Genomic DNA, 18,300 nt, shown 5'->3' on the forward strand with positions numbered 1-18,300 from the left:
CCTGCACCAGCTTTGTCTTTCTCCAATGTCACCGGAGTCATTTCGAACAAGAAAGTCAACCTGAGTTAATCTTGTGTTTCCTCATGTAAACAAATCCTTCAACTACCTGGAAAGTGAGAAGGAGATCTGCTGATAGGAAGGCTCCCTGCGTACAAAGCCAACAAGGGATGGAAACCACAGTCCTTTGAACGATACCAAAGAACAACTTCAAAGTCAGTACACTTTTGCCAGATTCAGTTATCTGCAATTTGGAAAGGTGTTAGAAGTGAACACAGCCTGTGTCCCTTTCCCTTCAAACACTAAAGGAAAAAGTGGCTTGTGAATGGAAAGCATGGTTGCTTGCATGGAGACAGCAGAGAAGACTCCTGTCCTCAGTCCACCTTCCTTATCTTCTAAGAAACACATGACATGAGGCAGGTGTAAGCTCATAAACAGGCACTTCACCTTTCCCTAAGAGATATACAGCAGTCAATTGCAGAAAGCCCTTTTTACATCAACACAGATCTTCAAGTAGAATAGGCACACATAGCTAGTTCGCGTTGTGATTGAATGTTTAACCACTCTGCTTAAAGAAAAAGATTTGTCTTAATAACTGCCATGAAAATCAGTGAAACAATTTGCTTCAGTGATGCTTCCTTGGGCTTTTTCACATTTCACAATCTAGCACTATGGCTGCACTTTAAATGCCATGTCTGCATCCAGTGGTATCTTGGGCTTTGCAATGTAATTCAGAAACTGGAATTTGGAATTTTTAGCCAGAGACATCTAGTACTCCACCAGGCTACAAATCTGAGGAATCTATTGGATTCAGCCACAGAAATTAAAATGGAACCATAGTACTATATCTAAGTAGTGTGAAAGGCCCTTGTTATAATTATAAATCATGCTCATTTCTGTTTCTGATGCTTCTCCTAAGCCTTCTTCATATCACTACCCCACAAGCTAATATACAAACAACTTACTCAAAAGTAAATATGCACACAACTAAAGTCTCCAAGTGAAATTCAATACTGTATAAAGAAAAGGCAGGTTTCCCTTTCCTTCCCACCCCCTGCAGCCTGCTAAGAAACTTCTCCAGGAGGCTGGGAGGAATTCCAAGTTTTGCAGGCTGCAAAGGGAAGGCAGAGTAGTCTGAAATGTAGTAACGACCACTAGCATCAGAGGAATCACAGTGATATGGCAGTTTGTGCAATGGACTAAATTCTGGACACCGGGGTTCAAATCTTCACTCTGCCATGAAACCCACTTGGTGACTCTCTCAGCCTAGGAAGAAGGCAATGGCAAACCATGTCTGAACAAACCTTTTAAATAAAATTTTGTGTAAGGTTTGCCTTAGGGTCACCAAATGTGGAAAATAATGTGAAGGCACACAGCAACAACAACGTTTGCATCAGTCACGCAAGGTTCATGATTAGGGAAAATTTCCTCTGTCCATGGGAGCACAGAAAGACACAGCCAGTCTACAATGTTTGCCATGTCCCTGAGTAACGGAAGAGGCTATTCGATTGGTATGAGGGGTGGGCTGCTGGAGCCAAAATGGAAAGAAAAAGTCTATTAATAGGAACTTTTCTTCAAATCACACTGCATTTTATTCTTTGTCTCCTTGGGTTTTGCCATTATTGTTATGCTTCTGCAGGGATCCTGAATACGAGGCTTTAATTTTTCTTAAAGAGAAAGCTTCAAGAGTATTAGCCACAAAAAGGTGGTGACTGCATATTGTTGCATATCTACCATAACCTATCTTATGTAATTTAGGCATTACTGAGGCTACCATCACAAGGTTGCCTTACTTCTAGTAGAGGAAATCAACGGTGCCACAAAACCCTCTCCCAATGTCATGCCTGCATGGTTGAGACTTATGAAAAGCAGCCAATAAAAAACCAAGACTATGTTCATTGACATTGCAGTATAAGGTGTCCCACATCCCCACCAGACCCCACCCTCTCTGGTCTCAATCACAAAACCTGGATGCCAACCCAAGTTTACCTTCTCTGCTTCTTCTCGGCTCATGGCCAGGGCGAGCTGGAGCTGGAGCTCCTCTTCTCCAGTAGTTTGTGGTCTTGCTTGCTCCAAGTCAGAACTGAACCGAGGGGATGAGGAAGACGCTGGAGGATTGAGGAAGAAAGACATTAGTGGGTCAAATGATTCACAAACTAGCTGGATGTTCTCAAGAAAAATCCAAATATTTCTGAATTCGGCATTTTCCCAGGACACTCATAGGGAATCTACTGGTTCCACCCTAATTTCAAGTGGCATTTTGCCTAATTTCAAAAACCCACCATCACTTCTGTCTCTCTCATCACTATGTAGAAAGGGGATGAGTGGGAGGAGGGTGACAGAAAGGAAAAGATAAATTGAAGGAGACAGATTCTAATATTTAGCAGTTGAAAACCAGAGTTTGTGTGGCTAAGCAACATCATCATGTGGTCAAATGGCAAAAGTAATAAATGAAGAAGAATGCACAAACTAGAAGATGCTGTAGCAGTTTGCTTTGGCCTGAGCCTATAAGTGAAGACCAGCCATTTCATCTCCTCCACTTCCCATTTACTGGCTACAGTACTTTACTTTTTAAATTAAGTTTATAGTGATGGAGGTAAGTTGAGAACAAAGGGAGAAGAGAAACTGGGGCATTTTAAATGCATCTAAAGAAGTGGGACGATGGTGGATTAGTTGGGGCCTGCCAAATCCAGACAGTTGGGGGCCCTGGAGAAAAGAGATCCAAGAAAAAGATTGAAAGAGAGAGACTGGCGGAGAGAGGATGAATGAAATGTAAATGCAAACGCTTGTAGGAGTCAATTCTTTGCTACAACTGTATTTAACTTCAGTAACTCCTATCCTTTTGTGTTTCCACAGCAACGTCTTTAAGGTGCAGAAAGAACAGCAGTGCATTGTCAATGCCCTAGAAGTGTGGCAAAAGAAAAGCACATGGCATACAATCCATGTATCTAAAAAAAACTGTGAGGCTCGGAAGTTGAAATTGCATCTATGTCCTCATTTCAATTTCTGGCACATATCAAGGCCATGGGTTATGTCTGCCTTATAGTCTTGCAGTACAAGTACACTGTCCTGTACACATTCATTTATAAATGCCACTATGGGGCTGCTTCCCAGGCAAACAAACGTAAGATGTCAACCACAGTTCTTGACACACTTGCCTAGCAGTAACTATTACTAAACACATTGTGAGTTACCTCTCAGAATAAACCTGCCTGAGTTTAAAAGAAACTCTTCTGGCCTAAGGAACCTTGGGAGTCGGCCCTCTCATATGCTTCTAACTAAAAATACAATATGAACTGCAGGTTTCTTTATCTTTATTTTTATTGATGGGAAATCATGCAGATAGACAGACAGAAAGAATTTTACAATTATATGCTCACACTTAAGGCTATGAAATTGAGTCAAAACACCAGAACCCAGAAAAAAAATTCTTAAGGAACTGAGGTTTCCAAAGCAAACTGGATTCTAATCAGATCAACACAGGCTCCAATTTGTATAGACACCCCTGAGTAGTTTGTTTGTAGTGTTCTTGTGTAATTTCAAGTAGTTTCTAACCTATAGCAACCATAGGGCAATCTATCATAGAGGTTTCTGTGGCTGAGATGCATTCAAAGGTTTTCTGGGTTTCCAGAGCTGAATAGGGAACTAAATTCTGTTTTGCAGAGTCATAATCCAATGCTCAAACCACCACACCACCAGTTAACAATGCTAAAAAGACTGCGAGGAAATAAAATAATACATTCACAGCTGTGGGAGATGAAGGGTTAAGATCAAGGTATGCAGAAATCTGCATGAGAAGACAGCTTTGTGCATGCCTAACTTTGAATGCAAAACACCAATCATCCCACCTACCACACATAGGGAGAGAATTGCAGAGTACAGTTACACTGATTGATTCTACCCCAGGAATAATTGGTCCTTGGGACACGTCTAATGCTGGCTCTGGGAGGGGAGCAGAGGAAACAAACATGTTGTAAACTGAAATCAAGAAGCATTTCACTATTTATAGCATGCTGAGACCAAAGGTAGGAGTCAACATAATGCCTGTATGTAGCTTATAACTGAACTTGTGCTGATTGTGATGATTGTGCATGCTCTGGTGCATTTTAGTCAATCACCAGTTACTAATGTATGTAGACCAGTTTCCCTCAGTATGACCCCACCTCTAAATTGTTGGGCTACAATTCCCATCATCCTCAGCCAGAAAGCTCCAAGGAAAGATAACCCAATATACACTATTTTTAATGAGAAAGTTGGGTTCAGACAAAATAAAATAATAAAATTAAAGGTGTGTGCAACCATCTCACGCAATGATCTATCTTCATGTGACTCAAATGTTCTTTCCCCTTAGGCACCCTTTTATAATAACTGAGCAATGTAAGGAATCCCCTGAATTTTAATACAGAACTTGTTATCATTTCCATCTCATTTCATCCTCATCTTCTGGTTTTTCAAAGTTACCAAGAAAATTCTGAAAACATGTACAGAAGTTCAGTCTAAAACTTTGACAGGTGAAAAGTCTTGGTTGGAGATTCTGCTGATCAAGGCAGAAGGAATAGGATCATCAGTTTAGGATATTTCCATGCCTGGGAGTATCTGGGCCAAAACCTGAGACCTAGAGAAGGTCCCAGGTGATCTCACTAAGCATTCTATATGAAATACCAACTACAGATAGTCCAAGCTTCCCATTCTCACACAGATATTTTCATGTTTGGAAATTAAGACAGGAATCTATTCACAAATAATGGTAAAATAAAATAATTATTCCTTCTAACTTTTTATGGAGATGGGATAAGGAACATTTAACATAGTCTACTTTCTTCTAGACCAGGCATGGGTAAACTTCAGCCCTCCAAGTGTTTTGGACTTCAACTCCCACCATTTCCTTACAGCCCAGGCGTGGTCTAGGCAGAATGTGGCTGTAGAGCAGAGTGGTGGGTGAGCCTAGACTCACAATGACTGGGAGGAAAGGAGGGATAGAACTAAGTGAATATACAGACTTCCCCGAGAGTTGTTGTAGTTGCAGCAACAATCAGTGAAGACTTCCAAATTATACCAAGTCACTGCCCTACACGAGCTAAGCAGGAGAGCTTCACATAGCCCTTTCCTATTGTCCAGAGTCCACAAAAACTGGAGAATTTCCACAATCAAATACCACCTGGAGACCTGGCAACCCTAGAAACAAATTTATTTATTTGGAACATTTATATCCCGTCCTTCTCACCTCCATCCTTCTCACCTCACCTAAGGCTTCTAAACCCATCCCAACTCACTGTTCCCATACCCTAGCTGTGGACTGCCAGTGTCACTTGGTGGATCAGATTTACTTCCTCAAGATCTGTTCCAATCATTAGATTGGGAGGGAAGGGAGAGAATTAGGACCTTCTCTCCTGAAAGCATATTTTGAAAACTTTTAGACATGATCAAAAGCAGTAGGCCAGTGGTTCTCAACCTGTGGGTCCCCAGGTGTTTTGGCCTAGCAAGTTTACCAGCTGTTAGGGTTTCTGGTAGTTGAAGGACAAAACATCTAGGGACCCAAAGGTTAAGAACCACCGCACTAGGCACTTCTATGCCTGCCACAAAGTCAAGAGGTTTGTGGAACATAGTACCCCCTTGCAGCGTCTTGTGAGAGCCAGCATAATGGTTTGTGCATAGGATTATATCTCTGGAGATCAGGGTCTGATTTCCTGCTCATCCATGAAACCCCACTTGGTGACTCTGGGCAAGTCACACCTTCTTGGACTCTGAAGGGGAAAAAAAAACCCAGCTCTGAAAACAAATCTTGTCAAGGAAATCCCATGATAGAAAGAAAAGCTGATAGGAAGAAAATTAGCTCATGTTAAGATGTGGTGCTGGAGAAGAGTTCTGCAGATACTGTGGACTGCTAAAAAGACAAATAAATGGGTCCTACAACAACTCTCCCTAGAAGTCAAGATGACCAAACTGAAACTATCATACTTTGTCCATATTGTGAAAAAGGATGTCTCACTAGACCAGAAGATAATCTCGGTGGACAGTATGCAAACAGTAAGCCTGTATTACAGATGGAAAGACACAGTCAATGAAGCTATGGCCTGGAGTCTACAAGACCTGTTGATAATTGGGTTGACCCGGAAGGTTACCATAAGTTCAGGTTGACTTTGCAATTAACTGCAAATAGGTTCACTTTAGGATTGCCATAAATTAGAAATGCCTTGAAGCCTCACAAGAACAATAAAGGGCTTCCTGTACCCCAAGGAAACCAATAGCATTTACAAATGACAAACACACCCATGTGAAATTCATCCAGACACCCAGGGCCCTTCCAGACAGGCCCTGTATCCCAGGGTCCGATTTCATATATTCTGCTTTAACCTGGATTATATGAGCCTCCACTTCCAGATAATCTGGGATAAACAGAAAACCTGGGATCAGATCCTGGCATATATGGCATGTCTGGAAGGCCCCTAGTGGCTTCTTGTTGTTCATTCATTCAGTTGCTTCCGACTCTTTGTGACCTCATGGACCAGCCCATGCCAGAGCTCCCTGTCAGCCGTCACCACCCCCAGCTCCTTCAAGGTCAAGCCAGTCACTTCAAGGATACCATCCCCTAGTGGCTAAACCATTGCTTTGTCACACAGTGCTATTAACCACCTGAGAAAAAGCAGCTTACTTCCTGTTGAGCTGCTCTGCTACTCACAGTTGAAGGAGGAGGGAGATCCCCTTGTCCTGCCATAGTCATCGCCATACTGTGATGCCCGCCGTCCATAGGAAAGCTGCTGGCTGTTGCTGCTGCTGATACCCATGCCCTCCAGGGACATCCGTTCTTTGGTTTTCAAGGCATAGGCTCTCTCCTGCTTCAGCCTCTCCTCATCCTTCAGCAGGCTCATTACCTGTTTCACTTTCTCACGAACATTAATGCCCTGGTCTTTGCCATCACGGTCTATGTACTGAAACTCCTTTAAGGTCTGGATGGTGTACAGATTCTCCCGGCACTGATGAGCCACTTTCTCTGAGCCAGTTTTGATGAGGTAGTCCAGAAGAGTCAGTGCCTTATAGACGTGGCGCCAGTTCTTGCCGCTATCATTCAGCCGCCTCCAGATCATGCCCATAACTTCTGCAAAAGCCACCGTATTGAAGGTCAGGTCTGCAATCTCGGACATTAAGGAGCTGGGTGGTCCCCATGGGTCATTGGAAGTGGCCTCACGCACTTTAATTTCTGCCTCAGAATAGTTATGCACAATGTTTTTAACCTGCCGGCGCAAGGCAGAAGTAGTCATGATTGCACTGTGTAGAAAGACCTTCCTCTAATGTGATGGGAAAAGAATCAAAGTCCCAGTGTGATCAGTCGAAAGGGTCCTACTTCTTCAGCCTGTATAACGACATTAAAAAAAGATAATTAGAAATACATTGAGGTATCAAATTAGTGCAGACATTGTAGTTGATAAGATGTTTAGCTATATTGTCAAATGGAGTTAGCTTTGGCTTATTCACTCACCCCTCAGCTTGCAATAATCTATAATTATTCTCCTAGACCAAGGGCCATGAAGCCCTTTGTATGGATTAAAACGAATCCTAGAATTCTTCACCATTGACCGTGCTGGCTAGCATTGCTGGGGTTTTCATTTCAGCAATATTCAGAGGGCCATATACTTTCCATTCCTGCTGTCATTCCCTTAAGTCAGTGGTTCTCAACCTGTGGGTCCCCAGGTGTTTTGGCCTAAAACTCCCAGAAATCCCAGCTAGCTGACCAGCTGTTGGGATTTCTGGGAAGTTGAAGGCCAAAACATCTGGGGACCCACAGGTTGAGAACCACCGCCTTAGTAATGCAAGCAGATGTTCCGGATGTTCCACTATTCATCATAGGCCTAGAGTTGTAATCTTTAGGTCACAAGTGGAGAACTCGTGCTTTTCTGGAAGAGTCAAATTAATCTCACACCACAGGCTAGACTGGCTAGGGCTGATGCTACATGAAGGTCAACATAAAAGGGAGGGGGGGAGCACACAGGTTCCCCTGGTCTAGATTAGGTGATGCTAAGATCTCGGCCAGTGGTTCTCAACCTGTGGGTTACCAGGTTTTTTGGGCTACAACTCCCAGAAATCCCAGCCAGTTTACCAACTGTTAGGATTTCTGGGAGCTGAAGACCAAAACATCTGGGGACCCACAGGTTGAGAACCACTGATCTAGAGCAACAGTTCCCAACCCTTGGTCCTCCACCTATTTGAACTTCAGCTTACCTAACTGCTGGTAAAATGGCTGAGATTTTTGAGAGTTGACATCCAAAACACCTGGAAGACCAAAGGTTGGGAACCACTTATCTACAGCAAGAGCCATCTTGGCATAGTGGTTTGAGTGTTGGACAACTTTGATTCCCCTGCTTGATTCCACTAACCATGGGCAAGTGACATACTTTCAGCTCAAGAAAATCCCAATGAGTAGCTACAATACCTGCTTGCATCTCTTAAGGGCAGTTTCACCTATAAGATGGAAATAACTTAAAGGCACACAACAGCAAGTATACAGAGAAAGAGTGGACAGCTGTGGGAAGAAAACAGAAGTCTCAGCTTATCTCCTTATAACACCCAGTTTCTGAAAATATTTGCCCCATATCCTGTTGTCTTTTTTAGATACCTCCTTTTTGCCATGTTGTTAGACATTATAGGCCAGGAGAAGCCTTTTATTTCCTCTTTTAAAGTATTGAATATTAAAATAGTACAGAAGAACTGGGCTGCGGTGGCACAGTGGGTTAAACCAATAAGCTGCAAAACTTGCTGATTGAAAGGTCGGCGGTTCGAATCTGTAAACGGGGTGAGCCCCAGCTTCTGTCAACCTAGCAGTTCGAAAACATGCAAATGTGAGTAGATCAATAGGTACCACTTCTGCAGGAAGGTAAGGGGGCTCCATGACCTGGGAGGTGCCTACAGACAATGCCAGCTCTTCATCTTTGAAATGGAGATGAGCACCATCCCCCAGAGTTAGACACGACCATACTTAATGTCAGGGGAAACCCTTACCTTTACTTTCATTACAGAGGAATAAAAAACAGTAAAAGTGTCCCACAAACCTCCTAGAGAACATTCCAGAGCAAAGTGAACTAAGAGTCCAAAAATGACACTGAAGACTGCATATTACCAACAGGCTATGCACTGACCTGATGAAGGAGGAGTGATCTATAGAGGGGAGTATTATATAATGAAATAGTACTTTTAAGATAAAAAAGAACTAGACCAAAAATTTATCCCATCTATTGGATTTGTGTTGATTACATATTTTTTCATACAAAAAATAGTGCAATCTGACAGCTATCCTGAACAAATGACCCAAAAGACGTCAACATTTGTTTCCTTGTGCTTGGTTTTGGGACACTCTTAATCTACACACCCAAATACTGCCATACAATACATTGAAATTCTCATTGGCATAAAAAAATAGCCCAGTCAACCTTTTTCCCTCCTCTATTTGGATCAGGGTTTAAATAACTACATAATCCCATTCTAACAAGCTGACCATCTAAAATTGACCAGCAGTATGGAAATTGATGGAGAAGTGTGTTCGTACGAAACCTTTCAGCTGCCAGCACATTTTCATTTGCAGCTTGATCCACCTGAGCCAGTGAGAAGTTCATTCACATTTCACAAAGGAATCAAATCCCTCCTTCTTATCTGTAACTTCTCAATTTCTTCATTCCTTTCTTTTGTTGAAGTGCAAAATGCCATTAAACCAAGATGTCAGGGATGAAAAAGGGGTGCTATGGTGATCTGTCCCCACTTCCATCTGGCAAGGCACACAGAAATAGAGAAGCCCACTGATCCAATCCCATATACACCGATATGCAATGGGATCCCATGGAAATCAATAGATCCTTAAATCAACAAGAAATCCACTCAAGCCGCTTTGTGCTGAGATAAGCAAGTCTTACCAATGCCTATGACTCAGCATCACAAATAAGACTTTCGTCGTCGTCCCCTTCAGTGTTTAAATCTCTTGAGAAGACCCTCCATTAAAAGGCTAAGATAGGGTCTGATTTATATGAGATGTTCTGTACGCAGATGGGAAAGAGGCCGCATCCATCACCTGAAATCTCTTGGTTTATCTCCAAAAAACCCAGGGATGTGTGAGGCCTAAACCACAATAAGGGCTCACCCTTAGAAAGAGAAAAGATACCAAATCTGACTTATACATGGGGGAAAAGATGCCATATTCATGATAGAGAAAGCTTGTTTTCTGCTGTTCAGAGATTATGGCTAACTCTACATTATAGAACTAACACAGTTTTACCCCACTCTAACTGCCATGGCTTAATGTTTTGGAATCATAGAGCCGTAATTTGGTGAGACACCAGCACTATTTGGCAGACAATGATAAAGATCTTGTTAAATTACAACTCCCATGATTTCATAGTATTGTGCCATGGCCATTAAAGTGGTGTCAAACTGCATTAATTACACAGTGTAGATGCAGCCTAGGACCTGGAGCAATGGATTTCAACTGCCTTACGTTTTTATTTATTTCGTATCAAAAGATTGCATAAATTAGTATAAAACTGATAAAAATAGAAGGATCACAAGAAGCTAAATATCTTTTGACCACAAACGGGCAACAGCAACGGCACTGACTGTAGCCTCCAGCCATTCTTCTTCTGTACATGAGGCAGGACATAGTGGACAAGCATACAGATTTGGAGCTGTCTGTTCTGCTCAACTGTTACACATGGTGGGGAACTCCTTTAAGTAGTACCATTTTGCCAGGTTGGCTTTTGATCTGCCCACTCCACTTCTGAGTCTGTTCAGAGTGCGACTTGAGTACCTTGAGTACGACTCACCACACCACACAGCTTCTTGGCTGCCACAGATGTGATATCTCTAGGCAAAAGCATTTCTAGTCTGCCAGGCACAGTTCTAATTGTGAAGAAAGGACACAAGCCCATGGCTTGCTATCACTCTGTGGACAATCTGCATGCCAAGGAACACTATGAATAGACCCGAAGGTTCACCCTCTATTAAACATTGTTGTTGTTGTTTTTGTTGTGTGTCTTCAAGTTGTTTGTGACTTATGGTTACTCTGAAGTCAACCAAACAAAGAGTTTTCTTGTCATTGCTCATAGGGGGGGTTCACTGCCTTCCTCAAAGCAATGGCAATTCCCCTCTTCATCTTGTGAGCAGCAGGCACCACAAATTGGAAACTGGTCTAACGGATCTTCACTGACAAGATCAAAAATGGCACAAAAGCTTTCCCAAGGGCAACCTGTCAAGCCTCTACCAATCGTTCTCTTCAGTATTCAACCCCAAGGTGACTGTTGGACAAGTTCTTAAAGGTCCCTCTTAGTTAACATAGAGTCTAAGATAGTTGGCCAGTGGAAATGAGGCAGAAATTTCTAAGCAGAAAAGTTGAGATGGAAAGCCCTTGCCCAAGATAATGTCTGGGGGCAAAGACAATCCTCCCAGAAATCACATGCTGTACGCACCTAACAAAATGAAATGGGCTGGTTTTTAAATATCAGCTTTATGCCAATGGATAATCACTATACACTATACAGTCCCCAAGTTACAAATATTCAACTTACAAACAACTCATACTTAAGAACGGGGGTGAAAAAACAGGAAGTGCAAGAAACCTACCCCTCAGAAGGGAAATTCAATTCTGAAAGAGTTATCCTGGGGAAAAGGCTTTCTCACGAATCCTTGCTTCCACAACAATATTTTCAAAATCCAGTTATCACAGGGACAGAAAGGGAGGTGAAATCTTCTGAACAGGGGCACAGAGAGCAAAACAAAAACCACAGGGGTGTTAACCATTCCCTGTGATATCCAGAGTATGTATGTATGTGTGTGTGTGTGTGTATATATATGTGTGTGTGTGTGTGTGTATACACATACACACACACACACACACTTTGGAGTAACACTTTAAAATGTACCTGTTTCGACTTACATACAAATTCAACTTATGAACAAATCTTACATACAAATATGACTTACATACAAATTCAGCTTATGAACAAATACAGGGACTGCCTGTAACTTGGTTCCTAGGATGAATTGTTGTATCATATTCTGCACTATTTCATTATATCTTTTTTAAAATGTTCTAGTAGTTTGAACAATGGACCACAAGTCTGAAAATGCGGTTTTGAATGCCCACTCAACTATGGAAAGCCAATGGGTGACCTTAGGCCAGTCACATTATCTCAGACTCTGATGGAAGCAAAGGAAAACTAAACCTCCTCTTAAAGAAAAGCACATGACATGTTTGCCTTAGGGTCATCATAAGATGGAAATTACCTGATAGCACACAACAACAATACCTAATGTCTATGGGCACAAAACTGTGTCTAATCTTGGAAGCTAAGCAGGACCTGCCCTGGTTAGCTTGGACTGGAAACACAAAAGAACACCACCTGCTACAGGCTATATCTGAGAACAACGAAATGGCACACATATACACCCCACCAAATATTGCTTGCCTAGGAAAACCCTATGAAATTCATGAAGTCAAAATAAGTCAACTGGTGACTTCAAGAAACAAACATATATATTTGCACACATTCATTGTAAAATGCCTTGAGTATTCACAGCAAAAGTAGAGAATATTAAAAACCACAACAACAACTGAACTTCAGGACTCTAATCTAGCTGACTCAAGCAAATAAGGTAAGCTATTTGAGGACAGCAAAGCAAAATCTTCAATTTGATTTTAAAATATTTCCCTTCTTGATTCCAAGGATGAAAACAGCTAAAGCGGTGATTCTCAACCTGTGAGTCCCCAGGTATTTTGGCCTACAACTCCCAGAAAGTTCAGCCAGTTTACCACAGGTTGAGAACCACTGAGCTAAAGAGTCTTGTTATGGAGGCAAGGCTCACCAGCAGATTGATGTTTCCATCATCACATCTCTGTAAGCTTGTTGTGCCTGTCTTCCCCAGGCTGAAGAAATAAGGGTAGTCATGTGAGGACATTTCAAATATTTTTAAACTCTAGACTTTCAAATCTATTTAATAGATTACCTAAGATTCAATGACATTTTTCTTTAGAGTTGCTTGTGAGCAGATCCAAGCATTCCACTGAAGACTGTTCTCCCCATTTTGCTTTCGGAGAAAGAAGGATTGATGACCTCAGCTTTGTTTACCTCATGAAGTAAAACCCCAGAGATGGTGCCTTCCTGAAATTCAGCTGCCTCATCTTCTTGATTTCAGCCTTTACCTTCTCAAATGACTCAGAATTCAAGCTCTACTTGCAAAACTTAATTTTCTCCATGACAGGAAATAGGTGGCCATGAAATGTGCACCCAGGAAGTATGAGTGATTCCCAAAACCAACAAAATGAGTCACCTACCCTACTTTTTCTCTAGGGCCACTCCACCCTTTGCAGGAGGCATGACCTGGGCACACACCTCCTTCCCCGTTCAAGGGAAAGGATGTGATGCAATCATTCTCTACCCAATGGGAAGCATCACTGATAGTGAGTCAGCAAGAGAAAATCTGAAAATGGCATACAATTCAGAAGACGGTTCCCTGCATTGATTCTGTACACAATCCAACCCACTTACTGTTTTTAAATCCTAGTATAGCTTCACACCCAGAAAATGACTTTATCGAAAGGGGTGGGGCAGGGGAAGCTTTGAAGAAAAGACGTAATTTCATTGTTACTTAAAACTGAGATTAGTGGATAAAGAACACCACACTGGAACTCAGCATGCTCATCATTACTGAATTATTCAGATGACACTCCTTTTCTGTAGCTATAACAGCCATGTGTTCACTGCAAGGAAGGACAAAACCATACAGCAGAGGCCATGAAGATTAAATATCCAGTGAATCGCAGTCATAAACTACAAGGAAGATGAACTTTACACACAAAAAACTATCTTACACTATTTGTCAATCTCTTGCCCAGTGTTTTCTGCTCCAATGCTGGATTCCAGACATGGCTGGACTGCTCATTTCATTGATTACGATGGGTAGGGCTCAAGGGAATTGCAGTCAATACTGAGCTAAGATGTGCCAAGTACTTATCCTATAGAATCAAAACTTGAAAGAGGCCACAAGCACCATCCAGCCCAAGCCCATTCTGTCCTACAGGAAAATGCACTCAAAGCATTCCCAACAGATGGCCATCCAGACTCTGTTTAAAAGCTCCAAAGGAGTAGACTCCACCACACTCCGAAGCAGTGAGTTCCACTGTCAAATAGCTCTTGCCATCTGGAAGTTCTTCCTGATGTTTATGCAGAATCTCTTTTTCTCTATTTTGAATCTATTCCTCCCTGTCCAAGCCACTAAAGCAGCAGAAAGCAACTTGGTTCCTTTTTCAATATGACACCCTCTCAAATATTTGAACATGGCTATGTGAGAGGCCCTGCAGCATTACCACAAACACAAAAGGGCAAAAACCTGCCAGAAGTTGCATAACAATTTCTTCAACAGGCCAAACATTCCTCTCATCTCAAGTCAACTATGACTGGCAGAAAGCCTTTTCCTCACCTTGCTTAAACCAGAAGTGCCAACTTAAGGGCACGCAAGACCAGGGTCTTCCTACTAAACTCCATTCTCTGTTTGGAGATCAGCAGAGGGGGGTAAGCAGGATGATTATGAGTGGAATTCAAAGACATTGCATGGGTGTATGTGGGAGTATGTGATTCATTAGACCTTAGTGAGCATCGTGCAGAATAAATGAGCAATACCACCCCGTCACCACCACCCACAACATCTCACTCACCCTATTTCATCTGATTTTAGTAATTAAGCAGAGCAGGACCAGTTAGTACTTGAATGGGAGACTACCAGAAATTTCCAGGATTGGTTAGCATTTGGACAGGAGGCTACCAGGAAATTCCAGGATTGGTTATCATTTGGATGAGAGGCTACCAGGAAAATCTAGGAACCAATATTGCAGAAAGTCCAAAGAATTGACAAAACACTGCTAGATGGACCAATGGTATGACTCAGATTAAGACAGCTTTACCATGTCATGAAGTATGAGCCTTCATGGCTACTAATAAAGGGGAAGCAATAAAGACGAAGAGACCTTGAGGCCACAGAAGCTACTAGATGGCAGTCTAGTTAAATAACAGAGGTCTGTGAGCCAGAGGGAGGGAAGGGAGGGAGGGGAGGAGGTACAGATTGAAGGGAACACGGTGGCATGAGGGAACAGCCTTGGGTGGGCAGAGCAGCTTTTTGCCTAAGGCAGCAAAATACATGCCAGCAGGTTCCAGAGATCAGCATTTTCCTTCTGGCTTTTACAAGGTTGTAGATAAAGTTCTGCCTTCTAAAAACACGTCTCCCTTTGCCTCCTCCACCCCATCCCCATCGTCCTCCTTCTTCAGCAAACACAATGTTGTTGCTGCTGATGAAAATGTCCTTTGTCTTGGGTCAGGACATTCCTTTCAGCAAACGCCTGGTGCCTTCCTCTGGAGGAGCTCCAAGTGCAAGACGCAGGGAGCTGTGAGTTAATTAAGTCTGAGCAATAATACACACCAGTTAGGACATTTCCCAGGCATTTTCACTCCACATGTGGAGAAAGAAAATCTCTTGAGGGTTGATAGGCGGGGCCTAGTACAGGCATGGGCAAACTAAGTCCCAGGGGCCGGATGCGGCCCCCTGGGTGCTTACCTCAGGCCCTCCTCATTTGCCCTGTCCTCTTGGTAGAAGGACAAGGCAGCCTGCCATATCCTTATGCCAAAAAGATGGGAAAGGCACGTAGCAGCTGAAAACTCTCTGGAACACTCTCATCCATGGTGTGTCCCAGCATAACGATGGTGCAATCAGCACCATCTTTATGCCGGGAGGACAGCTCGAAGAAGGCACTCGGCAGCAGAGAACCCTCTGGAGCACTTTCAACCACTGCCTGTCTCGCCATCCTTCCAACATAATGCCAAGAGGACAGTCCAAGGATCAGGGGAGGAGATGTGGAGAGGGATTGGGAGTGGGGGGAAATTTGTGCAGTCACCAAGTGTCCCGGCTTTCTCCCAGCATAAGGATAGGGCAAACAGGAAAAAATCTTATTTGGGAAGCAGTGCCCCTTTTTGCTCTTCCTGTAACTAAATTTCTGTGCCTTATTACCCTTTTATCCACATGGACATTGTGGACCGGAAGCTATCGTGTGCACATGGAAGTGTTTTTTAATGTTCCCACAGCAAGAGCTCGCTGCCCTCAAGACCAATGCGGGACCAGGAACACCTCTTTTCAGGACTGTTGGGAGTGTTTGCCTCTGGAACGCTGCCAAGGATGTTGAAAGCAGTAAGTTGCATTAAACACAATATTTCAACCACACAAGAAGAGAGAAACAGAAACTGCAGGGTAGATAAGACAGCAGCAGCAACCAGTTACATCTGAAATTACTGCAGTGACCTTGACTGAAAGCCATTGTCAGGTGGGGAAGGCACGCCATCCAAGCGGAAGATGCCTTGGGGCCTCCAGAAGTCCCTTCCCTGCCCTGTCATTTCCAGAAGAAGAGCCACAATGTTCCTCTGCAGCCACAAGAATCTCCCTCCTAAACGGAGACCCAAGGCTTCCTAGGCTGTCAGAGAGAGCATACATGTTTTGCATGGCTCCTCACAGAAGTCTTTTGTTCTTGACAGGGCTTGGGTGTTAGGACTTGCTGGTGAGTTTTACACCTATGTAGTTCTTATAGGAAACACTTCTGTGTCTCAGTGCCCCACATCTCCAGAAACAACAGGAATCATAGAAGAATCATAAAGTTGCAAGAGACCTCGTGGGCCATCCAGTCCAACCCCTGACATGAAATAGGAAAATCGCATTCAAAGCACCCCTAACAGATGGCCATTCAGCCTGTTTAAAAGCCTCCAAAGAGGGAACCTCCGCCACACTCTGGGGCAGAGAGTTCCACTGCTGAACAGATCTCACAGTAAGGTAGTTCTACCTCATGTTCAGGTAGAATCTCATTTCTCTCCTGTAGTTTGAAGCCATTGTTGCGCGTCCCAGTCTCCAGAACAGCAGAAAACAAGCCTGCTCCCTCCTCGCTATGACTTCCCTTCATATATTTATACATGGCCATCATGTATGGCCATGTATAAATATGCTATTCCCTCTACAAATGCATAACTCCACTGAGAGAGAGAAATTAAATGGAGGGACATATGTAAAAGTTGAAATGGCTCACTCCATTCCTTGCTACCCCGCCCTCTTTCTCATCCTTTCTCTTTGGGAAGAAAAAGGAAGATCATTGGGGCAAGAACATGTTTGCAGAGGGAGCGGGGAAAGGAAGCAAAGTAACAAAGTTAAGGAAGGAGATGGGTGAGCAAATGGGCACAGGCAATGGAGGGAAGTCCCTGGCAAAGTGCAAGAAGCCCTACCTCTATTTCAAAGGACTGCAGGCAGGCTGGGAGTAGGATAGCTGAAAACACATGCCATTTCCTTAGTAAGATTACCACCTCTTGAAACTCCAGGGCCAAATCTCTGAGGATTTCCCCTCTGGAAAAGAGCAGACAGATTTGCTTCATGAACTTCATGAACTTTCTTCACTTCATTTTACTCAATCCCTTCATTTTTCTCCATGATTCTCTTTTTCTAGAAACAACAGGTCAAACTCAATGGTGCTTGCCAGAATAATTAAGACATAAAAGAGTGCTTTTCTTCCCCACTTTGATCTCTGTGCCCCCCCCCCCCCCCCCGTGGCACAGTGGATTAAACTGCTGAGCTGTTGAACTTGCTGAGCAAAAGATTGGTGGTTCAAATTGGGGAGTGGGGTGAGTTCCTGCTGTTAGCCCCACCTTCTGCCAACCTAGCAGTTCAAAAACACGCAAATGTGAGTAGATTAATAGGTGCCGCCCCAACAGGAAGATAACAGCGCTCCATGCAGTCACGTCGGCCACGTGAACTTGGAGGTGTCTACAAACAACATCGGCTCTTCACTTAGAAATGTAGATAAGCATCATTTCTAGACTTAATGTCAGGGGAAGGCTTTACCTTTACCATTGATCTCTGGCTAAAATAACAAGAGAAGTAGAGCAGCAATAGACAGCCAGGATGGCAACGCAGTTTGAGAGTCGGGACCATGGCTTCCAATCCCCGCTCAGCCACAGAAACCCACTGGATAACCTTGAGCAAGTCAAACTCTCTCAGCCACAGAAGAAGGCAAAGGCAACCCCGCTCTGAACAAATCCTGCCTCAAAAACCCTGTGATAGGGACACCCTCCGTTCGACTGCAACCAGCAGACAACCCAAGAGCCTTGCTCTGAGGGGGGATGAGTTCAGAGAGTGAAACATAGCCAAAGGGGAAGGGCAAGGCAAGGCCTTGGGGTCTCCAGGCATGGTGTAGAGCAGGCCTGGGCAAACTTGGGCCCTCCCTCCAGGTGTTTTGGACTTCAACTC

At 43.4% G+C, this 18,300-nt stretch overlaps 1 protein-coding gene across 9 annotated transcripts in view; it reads right to left on the reverse strand.

Moving 5' to 3' along the window:
• EPN3 (epsin 3) overlaps positions 1-18,300 on the reverse strand; it is a 45,107-nt gene that overhangs the window by 24,623 nt on the left and 2,184 nt on the right. For 7 of the 9 annotated variants that reach the window (XM_060764765.2, XM_060764760.2, XM_060764763.2 and 4 more), the window contains exons 2-3: positions 6,677-7,348; positions 1,987-2,105 (exon numbers count right to left, since the gene is read on the reverse strand). In XM_060764765.2, coding sequence (XP_060620748.2) covers positions 1,987-2,105; positions 6,677-7,256 — 699 coding nt within the window. In that variant the 5' untranslated portion in view covers positions 7,257-7,348. Of the gene's footprint in view, positions 1-1,986; positions 2,106-6,676; positions 7,349-17,282; positions 17,401-18,300 lie in introns of all 9 variants that reach the window. The other 2 variants (XM_060764758.2, XM_060764759.2) reach the window with 1 other exon arrangement.

This window comes from Anolis sagrei, chromosome 2, assembly GCF_037176765.1.
Source record: "Anolis sagrei isolate rAnoSag1 chromosome 2, rAnoSag1.mat, whole genome shotgun sequence".
Classification (NCBI taxonomy): Eukaryota; Metazoa; Chordata; class Lepidosauria; order Squamata; family Dactyloidae; genus Anolis; species Anolis sagrei.